Source organism: Vanessa tameamea, chromosome 11 (genome assembly GCF_037043105.1).
Source record: "Vanessa tameamea isolate UH-Manoa-2023 chromosome 11, ilVanTame1 primary haplotype, whole genome shotgun sequence".
Classification (NCBI taxonomy): Eukaryota; Metazoa; Arthropoda; class Insecta; order Lepidoptera; family Nymphalidae; genus Vanessa; species Vanessa tameamea.
Window position 1 is genome coordinate 10,211,442 of NC_087319.1, and position 24,549 is coordinate 10,235,990.

Consider the following 24,549-nt stretch of genomic DNA (forward strand, 5'->3'; position numbering starts at 1 on the left):
TTTCAATTGGAATAGGCTTTAGGTTATATCCACTAGTGATTAAAGAGACCTATTGAAAAAAATTGCACAAGATATTATATTATAAGTCAATCACCTTGTTTTTTATTACCTTTTGAACTACATTGAACATATTTTATTAAATAAGATAAAAAGTCCACTTCGTTCTCTCCAGTCATACGAAATCAATTATTAATTTGTTTTGAACACCCTTTTTCCAAGTATGAAATTTTTCACTGCCACAATAAAATTACCGGGACCACCCAAGATAAGCGAAAAATTTAAAGATGTATCTGGTGACGCTCACTTTATTTCTGTAATCCTTTGTCAAAATTAGGAATGCAGTTTCTACCAAACTTGGCGTGATATGCAGTATAATAATTCATAAAGAAATAATATGAATACCTAATATATAAAATGTTAATAATTCATGTCGCATATGCCTATTTTTGTATATAACATTATTTTTTATTAAACTATATTTTTTGAATTTTTTTTTTAATAAGAAAATAGGATTGATATACAAACAAATCAGTAATATGTTCAGGTCAAACGCCAGTCGCCTTCTTAGATAAAGGGTTATAAACCAGTAGTTAGTGTGAGATGGGATAATAATTTGTTTATATAAATTAGACGCAGTTGCGCGTGGGCAGAAGGTGAGAGGGAAGTGTCGCGTGCGCAGCCTACGCAATCGTGCAGCCTTTATTTTTCAACTTAGTTTGACTGCCTTGTCGAAATTAAGCGCTGGCGCCGGTCTCGACCTTATCTATTAATTATTACTTAATTAGTTTCAGTTACTATTGATTTAGTTTTCAGTCACTTTGTGTTCTGCTTTAAATATAATAAATAATAATGTTTGATTTATTTTCTAGATAGGTACATTTCAATTTTGATGTCGCTCAAAAGTGGAGGAGATAAGCCACTTCAGCTTGTTAAGTGGTCTCTGCCATTAAACGGAGAATATTGAGAGAATCCAACAAGGTGAAAGATCAAAGACTTCATGACTTTAGTCTATTTTGTTATATTTACTTTGTCAATCTTTGTAAATTAAAGATTATTAGATTAGTTTGATAATTAATTTCATTAAGTAAATGAGAATAATATTGTAACTCGTCTTATTTGAAATATCTGTCCCACTTAACTACGATTAATGATCATAGAGTAGAACATGCTAAAAGAATTAAATTTATTTAACTTTACACAAACAAGGTATTAATATATTTATATAAGTATCACAATCATTTAATATTATGTATCTTGTCCGATTCAATTTGAGACAGCTAACGCCATCTAGTATTGTACTCGGAACTGTGTAGCTGCGACTGGGCCGCAAAGGTTTTTTCCTCGAAGCCAGTTGGCAAGATGGAAACGGCCACGAGATGAAGGAACGTTAGGTAAAAAATTATTTCCGTCCTCTTGTTCGTACAACAAGTTCATATAGCGATGTGCACCTGACCCGCGAGGTGGCGTTGGCGGCTTATAACCTGATATTTTAGGAAGACAAATAAATACAATAAATTAATACGATTGTATTTTCTTAGAGGACCAATTGTCAATTAATAATATCTTAAAGTATCTTTACCCCTATAATCAATACCGACGGTTTTAACTGTCTCCTTAGCTTTTAATGCAAGACCCTTGAAAAAATAAAAAATGATAAATAATGAACTTTTGAGAAAAATAAAAGAAAAATTATTCGACGATTAGAAAATACTTACTGGAATATTTGATTTTATCATGTGCAAATAAAATTCTCCTTCCAATTGAGGTGGAGCATCTGGGTCAACCATAACAATAGTATAAAACTTTTTCTAGAAAGAAAAACTAATTTTAAGCACTTTTTTTAACATTGTATGTAAAATGAAGCTTTTGATTGATGAACGTTGGTAGGTATTTGTAGATACGTTATTTATATAATTTAAAGTGAATAATATTCTTAAAAGCAGCATCAATAAACTACATTTCTCAGGATATTTTTTATGCTTTAGTCACACGGGCCGGCTAATGGCCCATCTGATGATAACTTGTGCCTGACGATCTACTACATAAAGTAGTGGCTTTGCTGACCATAGTGTATCTTAGTATAGATCAAACTCAGAATAAAGCAGGAACCATATTCTCTTTGCTAGTCACAATATTTTTAAAAATATGGTTTTATATTATTACAAACCGAATCCGCCAATATGTACTGGAAAAGGGGCTCTTCAATAAAAACTTGTTTAGGTAACAGCACATCGCAGTTGTGATCGTTAACCATAGTGCCTCCAACACTTGTTATATTCAGGCCTAACAAACGATCGCATCCTTCTAATAGGCTTTTTATGTCCACTGTTGCACATTGCTGGGAAGCACTGCAAACCGCTATAAAAATTAATAATGATATTAGTTTCCAAATCATTGATAACACAGCAGACTGGTTACCCATAATAATACAATTAAACTGAAATAGCAGCCAATAAATTCTACGTAATGCGTTTATAAAACAAATTTGTTTCATTTCATTGTTACGCCACTAATTACGGCAATTACTTCAGGCGATAAACATTTTTTTATTTTCATTTCATTCGGCGTATTAGCATACATATTTTTAGCTTAAAAATCAACTCTTTTTCATACTTTTTTTTTCTTTCTTTAGTACAGTTAATAAATAGGGAACTGTAACTCAATAAGTTGAGCGACAAACAATAAAACTAGGTTTAGGTTTAATCATTTTGTACTAACTAATATTTTGTAGAATGTAATATAATATAATATTCAATAGAATATTTAAAAAATTCACCACCATTGTACATACAGTGTCCTGTTTACATGTGTACCTTCCATATTTTTGTTTTTATGTACCTAACTTTAAGTATGACTTATAATGGAGTGTAGATGAAAGAAGTATCTTTTATGAATTTTCATCGGACAAAATTTTCACCCAATTGTATGCGATAGATTGAAATTAATATTAATGCGATCATTCATTGGGATTTATAAATTTGTTTACCAGAACAATTTAAAGAATAGCATTATTGGATTTATTGCTTTCATTCCCTAATTCCGTTTAACTTTACCTTTTAGCTCTAGCAGGACCATTTATATTTCATAAATTTTGAGAGACATTTTTTATACCAAAGATACTACTCCTTATCCAAATTGTGAGTGAAGATTAAAGAAATTATGAATTGTCACTTGTCACTGTCATTTCCTAATGTCAGTGTGACGTATGTCTTCTACTATAAATTTCTAGTGCAATTAAATAAAAACAAAGTTTTCTTAGTAAAATAAACAAATCAATCTTGACTCTTAAACCGCAACTTAAAATTATAATGGAATTTCATCCTTTAAACTTGGTATGTTATTAAAATATGTTTTTTTTTAATAATTATCAAATGTGATTCCAAAACGGTTCGTTTTCAGGCTCATCAGCAGCACAGACGAGCTGAGGCGCATTTAAAAAACAACAGATACGATGAAGCGATACAATGTCATCATAATGCGGCAGAATTACTTCTCGACGCTTTAAAGTCAACAAATTCATCAGTTGCTTTAGAATCAATAACTCTGCAACATAATTATCATCTCAAACAAAAGGATTTAATCAAAAACAAAAAAGAACAATATGTGAGGGTAAAAAAAGCTCTCGATAATATAAAACATTTCAGCAAAGATCCTCAATTTAACCTTAATGGTAATGATATTTCAACATTACAAGTTGCAATATATAAGGCTGTTAATGAATCTGATAATTTATTATGTATTTTATCTGATAAATGTAAAGGATCTAATGAAAAAGACTCAGTTGATGTGACAGATGGCAATGTAACAGAAAAATCACAGCAAATGATTGTGGAGGAAGTTCAAAGTCATAATCAGAATCTACAGACGATGATAGAGCAACTTTTGCTCAAAGTAGAAGTGATCAAAGATGACAATATAACCCTGAAGGAAAGAGTTAATTATTTAGAAAAGGAACGGGTCAAATATCTGAATATACAATCTCAGGATGAGTCATTAGAGAGAAATGACTTTTCTGCACTAAGTTTGCTTTCTGATGGTTATGGTAAAGACAGTTCCAGAGAACAAACTCCTTCAATGGGAAAACCATATCATATAAATCTTTTTGAATGATTTATTCTAAATATTATATATTAATACTGTGTGTGTATAAATATTTTTAGTAAAATTATATAGTTTTTAAATGTAAATAATTGATTTTTGATAACCCAAAAATGTTTTTAAAAGAATATAGAGCAATGTCCCATTATAAGGCTAACATTCCTATTTACCCCTTCAATTAAGATTAAAGCTTAGGAGTGGGACAACAATAGCCCTAGGGGTCAGAAAGTGGCCCTTACACCATTGTCAAATTGATATTTCAAAAAATAAAAAATTTACTAAGTAATTAAGTTCATTGTATACTCTTTGTTATCTGTCTAATTATTGTTGTGTTATCTAATTGAATCAAATTTTGTCATGAAATAAAATACAATATATTTTTAGTAGATATGTATTGCATATTAGTCTTACACAAAAATAAAATGTTACTCTTATTTTAAATGTAAAAATAAATTTCCCAGTATGTCTACTAGGAATAACTATTCTTATGTCTCTAAATTTATACTTTAACAAACAATACCTACCTATTAACATTTTATAGTTTTTGGTAACATGAAAAATACAGCGTTTGATAAAGAATATTAAAAAAAATATCAATTATAGAGTTTTAATCTGCGCTAAGTATTTATAGAAAATACTTTAAAATAGCTAGAATTTGAAATTTTTGTAACTCAGCCAATGTTAAAAATATAAATATGCAACTAAATATTTCAAAACGTTTTCCTATTTATTTATGTAAGAGTTTACTTTTAAATTGAATATCCTACTTAATAACATCTCTATGGTTTTGGTCTTCATAACTTGTCTATCACAAATAACATCAGTGAAGTTTGTTATTAAAAATAACTTCTACTTACAAGTTTTTTAGTAATTAATCTAAGGCATATTTAAACATGTTTCGTAATTTTGCTATTTAGAAATTAGCAAGTAAATCCTAATCCATTCAATTCCAAGCAATATGACGCATAATCAAATACTTACAGGAATCCATTATACAATAAGAATAATCTTTAAACACTAGAATATTTAATTTTCGTTACGATTCTATTGACAAGAAGGCTTCATATTGGAGATGTTTAAAAATTATGCATCTATATAGAGAATATTATATCTACAATCATATACATAATTTTTTTTTAAAGATGAAATATTCTGAAGCCTTTTTATTCAAATCATCATCACTAAAAATTATATATTTATAAATAGCATAATAATACTATACTTTAGACTTTCATGAACACTTAAGAGAAATTTTTATTAATTTAAAATATTTCAGAATATGATGAAATTAGGCACTATAATGGCAAATCACATTCCAAAATGCACAATATTATGTATAACTCACAACCACATATAGAAAATAAAATGTAAATATTATTATTTAAAAATGTTCCATATATTCTTAACATATCTTTACCATTAGACTAAATTTTTAAAATAAGGTTTTATATAAATCAAGTTTTTATCTTTCGCTATTCAATTTAAATGGTTATAGCTGGAATGAAATATGTAATGTAATTGTAAGTTAATGCATTTGGTTGAGATTCATCTTAAACGTTTATCACATTATTTTTAGGCTACTAACTACATTTAACTACTAAAAGTTTCTTTACAATATCAACCTTCATATACATATATTTTATTCAGACTGGTATTATTGCAGTTTAAGTCAAGTTTAGTAATATCTTTGCTCTATGATTTTCGTAATAAAACTGTTTCTATTCAAGATATAATAAAACATTGTGATTTTTATATAAAAATAATTATCTTTGTGAGCCTTTTTTATCATTTGAAAAATATTTATAGCACTTTTATTTATTCAACTGAAGTTTTGTTCTTTTGAAGCATAACTAAAATTAATTCAGTTTTATTACAATCATATTTAAATATTACTTACTGGTTGGGGTCATAATCAGAGCTTTTGATATTTTAAACACACATTTCTAAAGAAAATCTGATTGTAAGCCAGGATTGTAAATGTCAAAATTGTTTTTCTTCATATTAGTTGTCGATTTTACATGAACTTTTTTTAATTCTACAAACAAATATTCTAATAGTTTGGAGTATTTTGTGTATATCTGTATTAAAAACTAGTGGTAGGCCGAGTATTCGGTTAGTTTGTTGAATATCCATAATGGGCAGACTATTTGGCTAGAATGTTTTCCATAGTAGTATATTCTGGTGAAATATACTACTATTAAAAATGTTGACTCTAAACTTCTGTCTTTTTATAATAAGCTAATTGTAACAGTATCTACTTCGATAGAAGCAAGTTTAACTGTTTAAACGAAGACTGAAAATAATTGCAGAGTTAAAGAGTTACTTCTTCTTTATGAGGGAACTCAAAGCTGAGGAAGCCTTCAGACTGCTTTGCAAACTTGTTTCCTCACCAGATATTGATAGAACCCAAAATTCAACAATCAAAACCACTAATGCAAATATAAATGTTACATGAATAGAGAATATAAATAGTCATATTCGAGTCGAATCTAGATATTTGGTAAAAGTTGTATAACTTATTCTAGGGTGTGTATGGAGGGGGCGGTGGTAAGATAGAGAGATCATCAAAAGGAAAGTATTGTTGAGTGCCGAGCACTGGTGGTGCAAATGTTGGATGTGCAGTCGAGACATAGTTTGGGCTTGGTGTGTAAGGAGGTAGAGTAGGCACTGCTGGTGTTGGACCTACACTGTGGGCTTCATATCCATCCCAATCTTCCATAAGATTTCGTCTTTGCAAGTCTTCATCGTTTGATAATGGTGCACCCCATAGATTCGCAGCTGATGCTAGGAGAGCTAAAGCACCTGTAATTATATTTTTTACTAATTAGTATTATAATAGTCATATTACATAAAGATTATACATAGAGGAATCTTTATTCCAAATTGTTGCTCTACATTTTCCAACACAATAATACTCAAATTATTTAGGGTATACCCTATTTTTGTAGACAAGCATGATTTTGAATATCAAAATCAATAAATATGAAAGTGAGCTGCAACAATCCAGCAGACTCAAATATCATTATGTATTTATAAATATGCATTAATCATAATGAGTATGAGAGCCTAATATGTGATCAAAATATTAATTGGAAAGACTGGGAAGAGTAGGTACTAGGTAGTATACTCACATTTTACATGCAATATTTTATAACATTGAATAAAATAGAACTAACATTATAAATAGGTATTAATTACACAAACAATTTGAATAAAAAATTTAAGAAAAAAGTATTATTGATAAGTAAAAATCTATATAATAATCTTTTTCAAATAATTTTTCTATCAAGTTAATATTGCAATTAATTGAACATCCATTTGTTACTATCTAAAACTTAAGAATAACTTTTTTTCGTTATTGAGAATAATTGACAACTAATTTTTATAAATTCAAATGGTAAATGCTATTTGACAGTTTAAAAGAAATTGTACAAATTCACAAGACACTACAAACCTGCTCCTGTTATTGTGTAGAATCCATATTCATAATCAACTTGTATTGTATTAGGATCACTATTGTTTGTGTTACCTAACACAACAGTTGTATAATAGCAAACTCCGACTATAGCGATGACCCAAAAAACACACATGATACTGGGGACGGCATTCCTTCGTAGCATTTTTATTGCTTTACTGTTCAAACTAATAAGATTAATCAGAACACCAATGCATGAACACAATAGCACCATAAAACAGAGTAATATTAAAATTCTCATGAGCAATATAATTTCCGGTGTTGTACATGGTGGAAGACCTGAAAACACAGATAAAAATTTAATCAATAATAATTATTTTATGTTTGAATAAATTTCAATTCCAGTTTAATGTTGTTTAAACAAAATGTCACAGGTTAATTTATTGCAATATTTACTACATTTAAGCCCAGAGAAGCACCATTAAACTTTTAAGTGCTTATAATTAATCTTATGGTTGGCAATGAAGGAAAACATGAGAAATCCTACATCAGATGAAAATCTAGCACAGGTGTATGTGTATACAAGCCCATATTGGAGCAGGGTGGTATAATGGGCTACAAATACTACTCTCTAAAGATCTTTACATTAATTCTTGAAGTAGGCTGAGTCCAATGATAGTAAGACTATACATACCATTAAAATCTGATCTATTTACAGGATCAAATTCTGTCTGTATAGCTATTTGATTGTTGTCATCATCATCTTCATCGAAAGTGAAGAACTGTGTCAGTGAAAGGCTTTGGGTACAGTGCAATCCCTTAATTTTAAACCAACTGGGTTGAACAAGTGCAGCGCAAGTCAACAAGAATGTTAGAACATTGAAACTTGCTGCTATTTTGTTCAATTCCTTATCCTTGAACGGTAATGTAATTTTGAGACCTGAAGATGGATAAAATATACATATCATTTTAATATGAAACATCACAAACATTCATTGAATCTTTTTTTATATATATGTATATATATACATATTGTATTATTTGAAGGACAATTTTTTTTTTCATACCGAGAACAACATTTGTAATCATTGAAGAGAAAAGTCACTAAAAAGTTATTAACTTTGAGTTATTAAAAATATATCTACAACTACTACAACTACTACAGTATACAAATTCTTCTAACTAAATACTTCAAAATAGCTAATTAGTCGTAAAACGTTAATAGTTTGTTAGTTAGGAATATGAATCTGTGGTGATGCCAACTTATAAATAGTAGAAACTTCACGGATCTTCGAGGGGGGCGATTTTTTTAATGAGGAGGTAATCCGTAAATTGTTTTGTTGACTATACGAAGTTTCATTGGTATTCATTCCTGGTACTAATAATGTAATTCATTAATTAAAGTTTATATAAGAACAAAAGGAAACATCGGCATTATATTTTATTATCTTGGAATACCTTTCATTGATCCAACAAAACAAAATCATTTGGGTCAATTACTTCCCTGTATTACTATTTTTTAAAGATATTCATCTTGGTTCAAAAATGATGATGGCTACGTATTATTTTACAAAACACGTATTTAATTCCATTAAAACAATTACTTATTTAATCATTGGACGATATACCTCGGATCCAAGTAATGCAGCTCATCGTGATTTAAAAACCATCGGAAAAAACTCAAACAGAACTTGGGAAATCAATCGCAGCACTTACAAACACAAGAAAGATAAACAATTAGCACAAAATAATGTTTTGCGAATTAAATTATCTACTAAAACTGCCTACTCTTGTCTCTTGTCATTGTCGTATTTTACTTTACATTTGACAGACAGATAGAAAAAAAATATTAACATCACATGATTGGTTGCTTTAAATAAAATTCAAACTATCGGTCCTCTCTTTCTTACTTGCATTAAAACTGCTATGGTAGCGCCACTTGTTGCTAATTTGTGTATCTTTTATTTCATTTTTTAAATTAGGCTACGTCCCTTTATACGCATTAGTAATAGATAAACAAATTTCTCAAAATAATTAAAAATATAATGATATCTCATGAAAAATGGTTTACTAAGAAAATCATTCGAATTGTAAAAATTTTACTACTGAATGGAGACGAACTATGACTAAATATAATTTTAATTGAACTAAGAATTGAATTAAATTAAAATAAAACATTTTTAGTACTAACTATATCTTATACAATAATGCTCCTCGAAACCTCATCAGTTAAATAGATATACTACATGTAACAAATCTTTAGTTATTTACTGGCATGCGTAGCAAGGATTAGGCCTTTTACGACACGGCACAATTTTGGATTGCTACTCAAATTAGAAAGAAAAACGTAAACAAAAACCTTCAGTCGAACCTATGAAAAGTAATAAATATATTCATAAAGTTAAAATGTATCCAAAATATACCTGATTTAATATTATCATATATTATACTTGATTTCAGCGACACGTAACAATAACAGTGTTGTAATAACCTTATTTAACGGCGAAAAAGTGTTTAGGACTTGAAAGTTCTTATTCAGAAACTTAAACGATAAAACGGGCAATAAAAACTTAGGCTTCTTTTGACACTTCGCTTACATTGATTTATGATGCGTTTCGTCACGTGAGTTGTGTTATTCTTATTATATTTTTTAGTAATATTTCTAATTAGAATCTATTGTTATGTATATGTAATCTATTGTTATGCACTTGTTAAGTATTGCGTGTCTTAAATGTGATCGCCGAAGCAGCTTTATCAAGAGATGGCAGCACTGTGTTGTGCCTGATCGTGGGGGGAAAGATAAAGTTATATATTTCTATAAAGTGATACTTCACAATACCTACATAATATAGGATCTTACTCGGCTTTGAGACGCCTTGATGTCAGTAGCAGTGTATTTAAGGGTGTTTAAATAAAGTGCGAGTCGAAAGTTAAGTATATTAATAACATTTAAGGCAGTGATGTGACTTATAACGATAAAATTATTTGTTATATTTTATTTTCATGAATAATAGTTTTGATTTGACTTCTAATTGTTTTTTTTTTTTTCAGACAAAGATGAAATGCTGTGTATATACATACATATATTTTTAAATTATTCTGGCAACGATGACCAAGAAAAAAGGCATCAATGTAACTCAAATGAAGCCGTTTTAGATATAATTATCTCTATTGAACATAGAGTTGCATTTATCATTTTGAACTGATTTTATTCTATGAATGCTGACTGCACACATTTTGTTCGACTGCCTCCATATCACTTTTGTTTGAATTTCTGCTATAATTTAGTTTTTTATCTTTTTATACCCTGTTCAAGTTAGCTTGATCTTTTTGACAGACGGGCTAGTGATGAGAAACAGAAAATATAACATATATAACAGTCGATGGAACGATGGAATGCGTAATTAATATTAAAATTCAATTTTATTTTTACCTTAATGTTTCTAAAAAGAGTTATACCAGCTAAAGAGACCCCAACCACTAGCCAAAGAGACTCCAACCAAAAGGACCCCCGTTCGTGTCTTATATAATGTGTAATCTTTAATAATGATTTTTTGTAATCGATATTTGTAACAGTTACTGCCTGTTATTCGTGTCCCATCCGTCCGATCGATGTAACATTGTACAAGAGTCTATTATTTTCATTGTTCATATTTAAATTTTACTTTGAAGCAAAAAAGTGTCTTAAAATTTTCAAAATACACTTGAATCTTGTACTTTTGTATTATATGTATTTTTTTAAATAATTTTTCAATTTTTAAAATCATTAAATTAAGAAAATAATATGTTCGTCATTGCAAAGTTATATCGATCAGAAAAATTTACATCTGACAAAAAAATCAAGCTATCTTGTACAGGATATAATGATTAATTATGTACAGAACAATCAAATCTTGCATTGACAGATTCTCCAACGACTTTGATTTTTATCGCTGGCTTCTAAGCACTTGTTCTAAATCGAACCCATAGACCATTTGTAGTATTGCCCGAATATATAGCCTGGGACTGATAACAATTACAAGGTCCAATTTATTGACCTAAGGATGTTAGGATTGTTATTTTATATAGACTCACCATTTATGTTAAGTTAAGAATAGGTGTATGTTTTGTTATTGCTTTATATCACTTTATGTAGTCCTAGTCAGTGAATGATAAAAAATAGAAAATTTATTTCTATAAATAGGTAAAAGGACTCGATTATATTTTATATTAAAGGATATTTATATCAAAGGATTTTGTGCATATAAGCCTACCGATGGGGATATAGCTGTACCTACGTTAAATAATCAGTTAATAATGTTACCTTGATGTGTTGGTCAAAATATGTTGAATGTTTTTTATAAATAATATTATTAAATAATAGTACTTGCTAACCAACCTTGATTCTTACTAATTACATTATTGCATTGCATCGGTTTGGCAAAAATTGTTTCGTACAACTTAATATCACATTGATAGCTTACGCTTATAAATAAAATACCGGTACCAGTAAAAGAGTAGATAGCAGGAGAGACAAAGCCAATATACCCATAACTTATAATCAGAAGATGATGATTTGCGTTTCGGAGAATATATAATGATAAAAATACTAGAAAAGCCGTCGGTAGACCTTGTCTGTCATGACATGTATTATATATGTCTGTCATGACATGTATAATACATGTATTATATTCTAAAACCTTCTCTGAAATGCGCTACATTTTTTTTTATAAGTTCTTTGTATATTGATTACGTTGTTTTCCATACAGTGAACACAAAAATAACCTCTCATAATTTATAAATAAAAATAATGCTAGACGAGAGGTGAATTAAATACAGGAACCTATGTCCTTCCCCGGAACTGAAACGATATCTATACCGAATATCGTCTAAATCGGTTTAAGCGTGAAGAGACAACAGACAGAGTCACATTTATAATATTAGTATACCTACATAAGTAGCTCCAAGTCGCAGTTTCAATCGTTTTCAATTCAGATTATTAATGTATCAAGCGTGAATTTCATGGTCTTGTAAATTTCTAAATAATCATTTGGGCACAGTAGCAGCACAGCAAGCAATGTTAAAAAGGGCTTATTAAAGTACGATTTGATTGATAAAGGCTTAGGATAAGGTTGACCGCTGTGCTTGAGCGGATCCCTTTGTTCGGAAAAAGGTCACGGATCAATGTAGTGTCCAATATATTTATCGTATATCGCTTACGCTATACGCATCGTAAGAAAAACCCTTAACGTTAATAATATTAAAAAAATCTTAGATTAATTACATTTTTATCTATTCCGTTCAATTTCCGTTCATCGTTGTCGTCGTTCATTCATCCTTGCGAGGTGTCTTTGAGGCTAATTAATTCTGAATTTATCATTATGGGAGAGCTGGATTACTTGCAGATGAGCTTAGCCGCCAAAACGTACTCCTCCCAAAAAAATAGTATTTGCAGCTTCACGATGAAGACTGCTCCAAAGAACGCATTAAGAAATGATTATAATGAAAACGATGACCGAAGAGCTGCCTGAGACCGAGGTTTTTGCTTTATTATTCGACTCTACCACCGTTAAAACCCGTTTAGGTTCACCGGGTCAAACTCAAACTCAAATAAGTACCTTTTTTCAATATAGAAGCTAGACACTCGCTTATTGATAGTCAAATGAAACACTACCACCGGTTCGGAAAAGAAAACACCCTGACCTGAGCAGAGTCGGCGAAAGTAACTCAGTGGGTCTTTTTTTTCTATTTTATTATTTTCACAATTGAATATGAATAGAAATAGCCAGGAGGCGATCGTTTCATTCCCAAGGTTTGGTATCAATCATAAATTCACTAATTGTATAATAATAGCCTTTCGCACACAAGCGATTCTTAGCATTTTTATTTTAATTTTGAACGCTTTCTTGGAAGGTGTTACTGACTCTATGCAGTCGAGTAACAGGAGTAACAAGTTTGTGTTTGTTCCTTGTACCAATGCTATGAGTATCACATTTTCTCATAAATACATTAATATTTTTCCTTTATTACACACATAACATTACAGAATATATATTGAGAAGCAACAGTTAATATCTTGATTTCTTTAAATTTATACCTTAACGATTCTTTAGCTCTTAGGTTATAGATTGCGCGAATAGCCCTCTTCTGCAGCACAAATATAGTATGGATAGCGTCTGCGTTACCCCAAAGCATAATACTGTAACTGAAATATACTAAGCGAGCCGTATCAACATCGGTAAATAATCTAATTTTTTTTTAACGCAAATGCCGCAGAACTCAGTCTACTCGCCAATCCGTTAATATGGGGGGGGGGGCATTGCAGCTTGGCATCAACAGTAAGGCCAAGAAATTCAGTTGATTCAACTGGATCCATCGATTCCCCATTGATAAGTACATCAAATTTTACATTTTGTATATTTGGTATACTAAATTTCACATTTTTTCTTTTTTTATTATTTAGCCTAAGATTATTTACGCTAAACCAGTGTACTATATCAAAGACAGCATTGTTTACGTCGTCATACTGTACCTGTTTTATATTATATTTAACAATAATATCTCATGTTTGTTCCCAACAAGGTTTGATATAATTTAAATATCAGCTATTTTACTACCAAACTATCTATATTTACATATCATTATTTACTGTTATAGGTCTGTATGTGCGATTACTAAGTAAGCCACTGTCATTATTTAGGTAACATTTAAGATCCTATGATTAATGGAATATTATGATTTTATACGTGATAGAGAGAGATTTGTACTTCATATATGCCTAATGTCTATATAACTTCTATTGGCAATAGTATTAATTTACGATCACATAATGATTTATTTGCGTCCATAACTTCCAAAAAATTCGTTGGTGCAGCATGACTATATCATAAAGTCGCTAATAAAAAAAAAACATGTGTTTTTTATTATTATATATGATATTTATATCGCATGTAGACGTATACGTCGATTTATATTCAAAATTGACGGATTCTATGTAACAATAAAACTCATTAGTAATGATAAAGCATTTTTTTAAAAGGAATATTACCATGTACTCATTTTTAGCATTTAGATAGGTTCTAGTATTTTATGTTGTTTAACCTTTTTTATATTTAAATTGGGAAAAATAAAAATAGAGCTTTCTTTTTTACAATTATATCTGATAACAGCACTTGGCAAGCTAATCTAAAACTGCCATTTTGTTTGTGGGCTTTTGGAGAGTTATTGGCGCGATTTGTGATGTGTAGTCTTTAATTGTGTTATATCGTTTTTTTAAAGTGTGTAACAGTGAGTAATTTAAGGGAATTATATTTGTTTTCCGCGTAGTTTATACTTTTCATTACCTTGTAATCATAGTATATCATAAATTTGTATCTAATTAGATCTATCGCCACAAAATATTGTCACTATCAGATAAATTAAATGTGTCACAAGGTATGAATTACAAAATGAATGTCAATGTGTATCTAAAATAAAGTTAACAATAAAATCATTACACACATAAATATTTTGTTTTCAGAATAATGGGTTTAATTAATAGCTTGGCAATGGCAGATCTGTTGCCTAAAAATCGGTTATCGTCCCGAATTACGACTTGTTTTTTTTTTGTTATTTTGTCACCAATATAGTAATTACGTTTTTTCCGTTCAGTTTTCACAATAATACTATTTCTTACCTTTTTAATAAATCTTTTTTAATGTTTTATTTCATTATATTTAATTACATAATGGTACCTACCATTGCCATACACGTAGTATTTTTATTTTAGGTATCGTAGGTAGAATTTTTATTATAAGATTGTGTTTTATTCGATTTTTACTAAAAAATATTGGAAATAATAATTTATTTGGGAAATATTTGACTTTTCTTTATATAAATTATACACATTGCGGTTTTTTAATTATAGTTTTCAATTAATTTGTTGATACATTTACCAGGATAAATTTATTATGATAAATGATAATAATATGTCCCGACGATTTATTATCAGATTACCTTTATATTTATTTTGAGATAAACTATTTTGTGGACAAACCCTTTCTTCTAAGAAATTCGACACCAATTAAATCGGCGATAGCTTAAATCACACCCGTAATTTACATCGATTTGTGCAATTTATAAGATTGTTTTAAAATAAGTTTTACTTAATGAAGCATATTATATTATAACGTAGTTTCACATCAAAATTAACGCCACATAAGTGTGAACTATTATATCATAGTCTAAACAGTTTGCGGCCTTGTTAAATATAGAACATCGCTATATAAAGTTATAATTATAGTAGTTGTTTTTACTACTTACTTGTCTTGTTCATTTTCTTACTTTTTTATTTAAAGTAGTCAAATCAAAAACTGTGTTTATATATAAGTTACCTAACATTACAAAGTTTTCAAATGTACGGTATAAAATCAAAATATGCAAGGAATTTTGAGCAATCACGAGCAATGAACAATATACGAGCAATTTTGGGTCATGTTCGAAAACTTTTACCGATATACTCGTACCTTTATTTTCAACATAACTCAGATTCTCGCTTTTCATTTAATTCAACATCATGATGTAACATGATGTTTCAAAAGGTTGCGCTTGAGCCATCGTACCGTGCGGTCGTTTCGGAATTGAATTGTTTTGTCAAAGTTTTTTACAATTACCTTCGCTTGTGTATTGGTTTTTGTTTCCTTGTCGCGATAAAATATTGAACTTGGCTTGTATATGGACTTTGTTTTCCATTGTCGATTGGTCTTATTGTTTGGTAATAGGTCTTCCATAGACCTATTTTCTTTTGTTGTTGTTGTTGTCGTCGTTGTTTGTTTTGTTTGTTTTATCGATTGTTATTCTTGTTTTTGTTGTTGGCCATAAACGTTGACACCAAATTGTCGTTAAACGTCGCCGTTGATCGGAAACGGCCATATGGCAGTCTCGCAATTATTAATTCCGATTCGGAAACAGAGATGGAGACAAGTATGGCTGCGAAGAGCAAACCGGCAATTCGCGGCTAAACGACCTCGAGGGGTCGTGGTAATGGCTTCGCCCAGACTAAGGCCGAGCTTAAGGTGAGGGTCGTGGAGGCCAGGGAGGAGGCTTATGAGAAACAAACGAAACAACCCTTATTGAGTTATGCTGTTAACACGGAAATTAATAAAGATGATAGAAAATCCTAATAAGTAAAATGTTTAAAAAAATATTAAAAGACAGGCTTACTATTAAAGGTTTTAAATTTTTAAAATAACACATGTAGTACATTTAAAAAGTTTTCGGAATCGGTGCCAAGCTAGAAAACATTAACTAAAATGTTTTACTTAACGGCTTTCGGCGAGCTAATCTGAAAAATAAATGAACAAAATGTAGCTTAAAAATCTACAAGGGTTTCGGAAAGTACTATTCCAAATTACAAAATGTAACCGGTATATTTAATTTCCGAAAATGTTTACAATTACTGTTATTAAACTTAATAAGGATTAATATTGCATGGTAATTAATTTGCACTACGAGGAAAGTGGGCGAACATCAGTAAGCAAGACAACAAAGCATTACTAGGTATGTAAAACATAACGAAGAATTTATTAAGCCGATTCTGATAATAAAAGTGTCTTTCTTTTCAATCAAATATTTATTGTCTATGTTACAATAAAGTTTAGGTCATCAAAATCGGCCAAGCAGTTTTCGAGGAATCGGTGGACGTAAGTAAAGTTTGGGAAACAATAGTAATATGTATTATGTGCAAAATATATTATATCGTATTTTAAAAACTCTTAAGCAATAAAATTGCTATTAATTCAGGATAGGTTACACTTTTTTAAAATGCATATAATATTTTTGTTCTTTTTTTCTAAATTTATAGTTTAATTTGTATATATCTAGTTTTATTTTTATTTATTTTAAGTGAATATACATTTTATTTATATTGTACTGTATTAAAAACGATGTAACAAAAACCCTATTGGATTTATCCGTACATCGGTATTCGTTGTCAACACTTATAGACTTAAAACTATACAATAATTACAAAACAAAATATAAAAGTTATATTTATCTTCGTAAGCGGACTACGTAAGTTATTTAAATATATAAATTAATATACCAAAATAATGTCTTTAGCTTTAAAGTGCCATTAATTATACAGTCAACCGACCCGATACTAAGAAGTTTATTATTTATTACCAATCAATTTACGTGTCCGCTCCATACTATAGTAGCATCGGCAGATTTATTTCTCATCAGCCGGAGCAGGACCTATAAAGCTCAGCTGAGCTGTATCTTTCAGTGAATAATGACAATTTGATGTGAGTTATCTTTTTTTTTTAACGTCCGTCAATGACGGTTCGCATTTTACCGTGTTTCGATATATTTATATAAAAAAAAAATATTAGAAAATAAACTTATCTCAGCCATTGTGTATCGAACAATCCGCATTGGAGTAGCGTTGTGAAATAATCTCTCCTGAAAGGGAAGGGAGGCCGTAACCCAGCAGTGGGCAGTGTGGCTGAAACACAAATATAATAATACAAATTTTAAAGAGGAATACATGCTTAACTAAAAGCGATCGCTCTTTACGATCTGGTAAATCTATAATTAGCCTTCGATTGTAATTTACTGAAATACCAAAAATGCTTTCTAAAGTACTTCATTAATTAATACCTACTTGAGTATGTTTACAATTATCGTTATATGGTGAAGATTTACGTCGTGATAAAATGTTTCTTTAATATTTAAGACATTTTATTATCAGTCTAAAAATTCTTAGAGCCACCGAACAATTTAATCTCTCTCAAGTAAACGGCATTAGGGGTTATTATAAGAGGTTTTATGGTGAAGAATCCCCGATAAGGGGTTTCTTATACAGTGACATAAGATTTTTATACGAACGTCGTGGACAGAAGAAGTTCTGGAGATGATATCATCTGAGTGTTACAGATTCCTGTTTCATTATTCAAATAAGAATTTTTGTTATACAAATAAATATATATTTTTTTATATAACAAAAACATTGAAAAATTTAAATAAGCTTATGTAATTCAAATGAGAACTCAATAGTTATCGTTTTATTTCTCATTGTTAGAAATATATAATTTATCAAAAATTAGTAAAATTGTCTATGTCTAAATCTCATTGTCTTTGGTTAGTTAATATCTATTATATTTGATAGTATGCCAGAACTCTTAAAATATTTTTAGTATAGTGTAATTAGTAGTTAAACAAAACAATAACTTAATAGTGATATAAATACAGTCATAGATAGTTTCTTTAGCTCCTCTATTAAAAGGCACGCAGAATATTACAAGTATGCAAAATATTCCATTGCCGGTTCTAAGCTTCCACATAACTTATCCCGTATCACGTATTTTCCCAAACTACCTAAGTTTTTCTCTTGAAATATGAAAATGCATTTATTGAGATAAACGTGTGCGTGTGTGTATGGATGTAGTTGTAGCAAATTCCAGGGTATGAAAAATGAAACTGAAAATCATTTACGATAATATGAATAATCTTTATTTATATAAGTCAATTGCAGTTCGTTAGTCTCGCTAAAACTACAAAAGCGGTTTGACCGTTTTGAAAGTTTTTGTTTTGTTCGCTACAATGCAGGGGTGGTGGATAATGCTCCTTCTGCGAAAGCGTCATGTCGGAGCGGGAAGAGGATGCTGCCGCAGACCAGCTCCGTCGAAGACGACCGGGGAGGAGGAAAAAGCGTTATGCGCACCTTCTCCTCCCGCCTCAATAGATATAATATTACGATATAATATTATCCAGACATTTCGCTTTTATTAAAACATGGAATCGTATATTGTTTGCTACAAATGTTGTCCTAACAAGATTAACATGGATGAGAATGTTACGTTAATGTTAATTACAAAATAATTTAGTCACACAATTACATAATAATCATAATATATTATGACGTGAATAAATAATCCCATTTAAATGAGCACCTACAATTTTTTCTTGTAAAATTTGAATAATCAGTAATTAACAAGACTGAAGTATCACTCGAATTCCAATAGATATCTTAATTTCTTCAAAGTTTCCTTATAATTAAGCAAAATTGAAAAACAATTTGTAACTCGATTTAAATTTTGCGAGTGACATTTGTTATGAATCACCGCAACGGCTTAGACTGGTGGCTCAGACTGTTCTTCTATTTAGTTTATTATTAAAATATTCGTATATAATGACAACCGTCAAAGCTATATAATGCGTAATTTAAACCCAAAAATAAATGTCTTAAAATAAAAACGTATTCGATGTACCTACCTAAATATTCTACGGCAGTAGTTGGAATATATAAAAATATGAATTGATAATTGTATATTAAGATAATTTCTTTAAAAATATAATGTTTTTACTTTTTAGTTCCAGCAATAACCATGGACGAAGTATTGAATGAGGAAATTCCTCGTTCAATTCTTCAAAATACATTCGAGTATTTTTTTATAACAACATTTATATACGTGTTATATCTTACATACGTACCTTATGTAATTTCTTATTTATCAAATCACTGCATTGACATCTATAACCGATCGTTTTTGAATTACAAATAACTAGCCGTTAAGTCTATAAGGCACAGTTACTTCGAAATTGAGATTTTTTACGGACGCTTTAGTCTGAACGATTGACTCTTTAAAAAGGAAATGTGAAGGCTTAATTTGACATTCATTTATTTCCGTTTTTAGGATTTATATAAATTCTTATCTAATTAAATATCTAATTTATATAAAATCTTGCTAATTTATTTTTTATTTTAAGTTTTAAAATTTATTTCAGAATTTGATGTCTTTAAAAATAAGTGGTATTTACCCGCGATTTCCTTGAGTAAATTATTTTGTATAAAGGATATATTTCCCTAATATATTTTTTTCATACACATAGATAGCGAGTATGACTGCAGCTTTATCTTCGTCAGCTTTTCGTTATAATATTTATTCATTTTCCTAATTTTGCCGAGTCCTTTCTTTAGTCGTTGTATTATTAATAATTGTAATATAAAAAAAATAAATATACAATAAATTTAAAAAAAGTATACACGACACGAACTTACGAAAGAGTTGAAAGTCTGTGTCGGAGAGGGAGGCGTGACGGCATGAGAAAATGAAAACTTCTACAGACACGGGATACGAGTTGAGTGCTCCCAAAGTGCGCCGATAGATGTTCATAAAAAATATTTTTGTAGTTTTTGAATGTGAAAAATAGCCATGCTATCATTATATGTATTAATATGTCTTGCCAATGTCTCTATTTTTAGATATTATAATGCAGAACTTTCAAATTATCATTATTTAATATTTTAATACATAATTTATATCAGGGGTAGAGACAGATACTTATATATATATAATACCTGCCCCCACTCCTGAAACTAGGCAGCAGACAGGTGGATACTAAGTAATATGATAAAAATAATGGAATAATTAGGTATGTACATACTATATTTACAGAATGAGTAACAAACATTACAGGATAATCTATCACCGTCAAACACACGTGACTTAATTAATGAGATCGAAACAAATCAACTAAAATCAGGAACGCACTTAATCAATATGTATTATTAATTAATAGTGAGAACCGAAATGGACAAGCGGTGAGAACACGATTATCTTAACCGAAGTTTGCTGGTTGGAAACATCGTAAGTAATCCTGCTGGATGTAATGATACCACAAGCAACCATGCAACCAACCCACATTGGCAGTTTTGTGAAATAAACTACAAACAGGGTCAAACTTCTTCGATATGGTCCAGCCGTGGGAATTGTACAGACTGTTAGTTAGCCGTAGTTTGTTATGAAATTAATGACCACAAACATTTCTTAGAAATTACATTATTTTCTTACAATTCATGTCAGTTGATTAATGTTCGCTTTTTGAATGCAAGAAAAACTACAGTAACGATTATTCATGTCGCGCGGCGGAAAGCGTAGAATAAATTTTTCAAGAGAATCGTTTTGTTTGTTCTCATTTCGCTCGCTTAAAGTATAAATATGCATATTAAATTACTTACCGATACCAAAATGAATGGAAAACAAAGAAAATATTTTATTTCATTCGTTTTTCAACTTTAAACTACAACTTGATACATTAATAATCGGTAGGATTTTTTAAAGAAATTGACGTGCATTTTTGGTAAAATCGATAATATTAATGATTGAATAAATTGATATTTTAATGTGAAATATCTATTCGTATTTGGCGCGTGTTGGGAGTTAATTAAAAATAAAATGTTAAGGAACGCTCATGGAAAGCCGTTATGATACAATTATTGAGATCATGGATAATAGCATTCTTGGGAATTAAACGATCGTTTTCCGTATTTTTTGATGTTGAAAATAGGAATAAAATATTTATAAATATCTATTTCTATCTGGTCTTGATAAATGTCCACGACAGTATCTTCACGGTCTGAGAAACAATTTGATTAATTTTAACCTCCTTCGTTTATCATTCTAAAAGGTCGTAATTAGAATTTGTATGGAGGCGTGACTCTTCAACTAATTGTAGGGATTATCAATTATTTGTTTTGTTCATTTATTATTATTATTTTGAGGGAAGAAAAATAAAGTACATTGAAATCGTGTTATTGTGTTTTAAATTAATATAAAAAAGTTATTGCCTTTTTGTTTTGTTACTATTTCAACTTAAATGATTGATCAATTTTTTTTATCGTATTTATCGTTTTGGATTTAAAGGGTATTGTGCCAGGATACGAATACAGTAAGTAAGTGTGTTTTTTATAATTTTAAGAGAAATATGTTTTAAAATCTTTCAATATTTTTTTGTATTTAAATTTTGGTACCATTTAATTTTAACAATATTAAATTAATTTTGAATTTCTTTTTCAATTGTCATTATTTCGCTTTATTTGATATTGAATCAAAATTGTATCAACTTTTAATCTTAATAAAATACGTATCACGTAATCTTTAAATTCAATCTTGGTCTCATAAATTGAACGCAACATTCAACAGAATATTAAGTCTGACATTTAAATTCATGTCGACATACTATGAAGTTTTTATTAGATTAAAGAGCCTTCTGCATCTCGTCCGGGGCAGGTAACTCGTTGACAGGGCAATTTGTCTATAACAATGTAAAACGTAGCTCAACTTCGCAGAAGTTGTAATTATTTTAGAATGAAAACTAGACGAATGCAACTTAAATGTAGCGGAAGCTCTCGAACCGCAGTAAATTTAGATATTTCATTGCGATTCCATCTTTGAAATAATAAGCAGAAAAGACATGAAATTTGAAACGATATTAATTTGATATGAAAGTTTAATATACTTTATGTTTATAATATGGAAAAAAATTGTGCGGATTAAAATTAGTTACTACTCGTCGACATCATAATCGCTGGTTTAAATATTTTAGTTTTCATAATAATATTAACGATATGGTGAGGAAAACTAGTATAGATGACGTAACTTATTTGCTGATAATATTGGATAATATGAGCCTAAAGCGTAATATATACAGTTTTTTTAAGGTTTCTAGTATCCATTACCGAAAATTTTTAATTAATATAACTCAAATGAAGCCATCTCACGTATATCCAGGCCGTTGGCCAACAGTCTAGTCTATTGTTCTGGAATCAGGACTTATTTATTCTACCACGCTGCTTTAATGTGTAGTTCCAAATACACACACATATATACCGATGATACAGTTCACATCACCCACCTTAACAATATAGTAGACTGATAAAGATAATGTTTAATCCACAACACAACCCTTCTCGGCTCTTCTTCATATCTTGGCCGCAGTCCAGAGCCATGAGACGCGAGGCCACACCTTATTATAATACTTAGCTAAGTTTTTATTCACCGATTATATCTTTTGCAGGCTGAACTAAATGAAACAATTTTTAATTTTATTTTATTAATAATTAAATTAAATATAATAATCTTTTTTATTTTGTGTAAGACTTATTGGATGTTTAAACTGTATGTATGTTTTTATTATTTATATGTTATAAATGCCTCTTATGTGAACTACAAGTGATTGTTTTTTTATAAAACTATTATTCTAAAAATATGTTGAGAGCACGCTATTCAAATAGATATTAATTCTCTGAAAAAAATATTCGTTCTTTTTTAGTGTCCTGCCCCAGCAATATTTCACCGTATGTAACTTTTGAAATTTAAATCATCTTTATGGTTTGGTTTTAATATATTTGTTACATTTGTTTTTGCAGAATTAGCTTAAAAAAAACTACCTTAACATTACAAAATGAAAACAATAAAATAAATATCAAAACAAATTCAGCAATGCGTTATAATAGCAATATTGATTTAGCATCGCTCATAATATTTACTCAATAGCCGCTATAATAATTTTCGTAACCTATTAACTAGGCTGTGGCAAAACCATTTAAAGTAATAAAGGCCTCGTAAAAATACTATAGTCTTTACAAATGTATAGTATTTTTTTATTATATTGTATAATTTTATATTTTCATCTTTCAGTCATACTTGCAGGTATATAAATAAACTCTACGTTGGCAGGGTTATATATTAAGCGGCTTAATAATATTCTTTGGGGCTCTCGCTTTATCTAAAGCCATTCGGCAATTAACCGCAGTCTATAGCGCGAACAAATTTTTATACTTCATTCATATATTTGCAAGCCACTAATGACGCGGCTCGGCATGTGAATATATATAAAATAAAATAATATATGGCTTCTTTGGTCTAGTGGTCAGATATAAGGCCGCATATCCCGAGATCTTGGGTTCAATAACAGGTTGGGCCGATTAAAAGTTGTTTGGTTTTTATAAAAATGCGCAAAATTCTCAGTTACGTCTCCCATATCTCGGAAAGCACATGGAGCCGTTGGTCCTGCGCCTAAACTTTTGTCGGTCGTGTTGGTTTTACCATTCCACTGGATTACGGGAGTGAGGGATTAGCAAATGCCACGTGCACTAAATGTAAGGTTGTGCATGTGCACACACCAAACAAAACATAAATAACTAGTCTGTAAATGTTCTACTGCTTGTCAAAGGCTCCCGAGTCTTAGAGCTTATTCCATGATTGTTATTTGTGGATACATAGTTAACAGTATTT

At 29.9% G+C, this 24,549-nt stretch overlaps 4 protein-coding genes across 4 annotated transcripts in view; 2 read left to right on the plus strand and 2 right to left on the minus strand.

The window, feature by feature from the left end:
* Positions 1-24,549, plus strand: part of LOC113396173 (protein PF3D7_1417600-like) — a 580,968-nt gene that overhangs the window by 174,861 nt on the left and 381,558 nt on the right. The window lies entirely within an intron of this gene.
* LOC113396166 (phosphatidylethanolamine-binding protein 4-like) lies at positions 1,262-2,432 on the minus strand. Its single transcript, XM_026633992.2, has 4 exons — positions 2,168-2,432; positions 1,716-1,808; positions 1,580-1,634; positions 1,262-1,481 (listed from the first exon to the last, which is right to left on the minus strand). The coding sequence occupies exons 1-4, from the start codon at positions 2,420-2,422 to the stop codon at positions 1,288-1,290; spliced, it is 597 nt and encodes a 198-aa protein (XP_026489777.2). The 5' UTR covers positions 2,423-2,432; the 3' UTR covers positions 1,262-1,287.
* Positions 3,179-4,990, plus strand: LOC113396164 (uncharacterized protein). The gene is made up of 2 exons (XM_026633991.2): positions 3,179-3,332; positions 3,400-4,990. The coding sequence occupies exons 1-2, from the start codon at positions 3,309-3,311 to the stop codon at positions 4,108-4,110; spliced, it is 735 nt and encodes a 244-aa protein (XP_026489776.1). The 5' UTR covers positions 3,179-3,308; the 3' UTR covers positions 4,111-4,990.
* Positions 4,476-9,356, minus strand: LOC113396163 (transmembrane protein 127-like). The gene is made up of 4 exons (XM_026633990.2): positions 9,142-9,356; positions 8,208-8,453; positions 7,553-7,852; positions 4,476-6,900 (listed from the first exon to the last, which is right to left on the minus strand). Exons 1-4 carry the CDS (start codon positions 9,164-9,166, stop codon positions 6,620-6,622), a joined length of 852 nt encoding a protein of 283 aa, XP_026489775.1. The 5' UTR covers positions 9,167-9,356; the 3' UTR covers positions 4,476-6,619.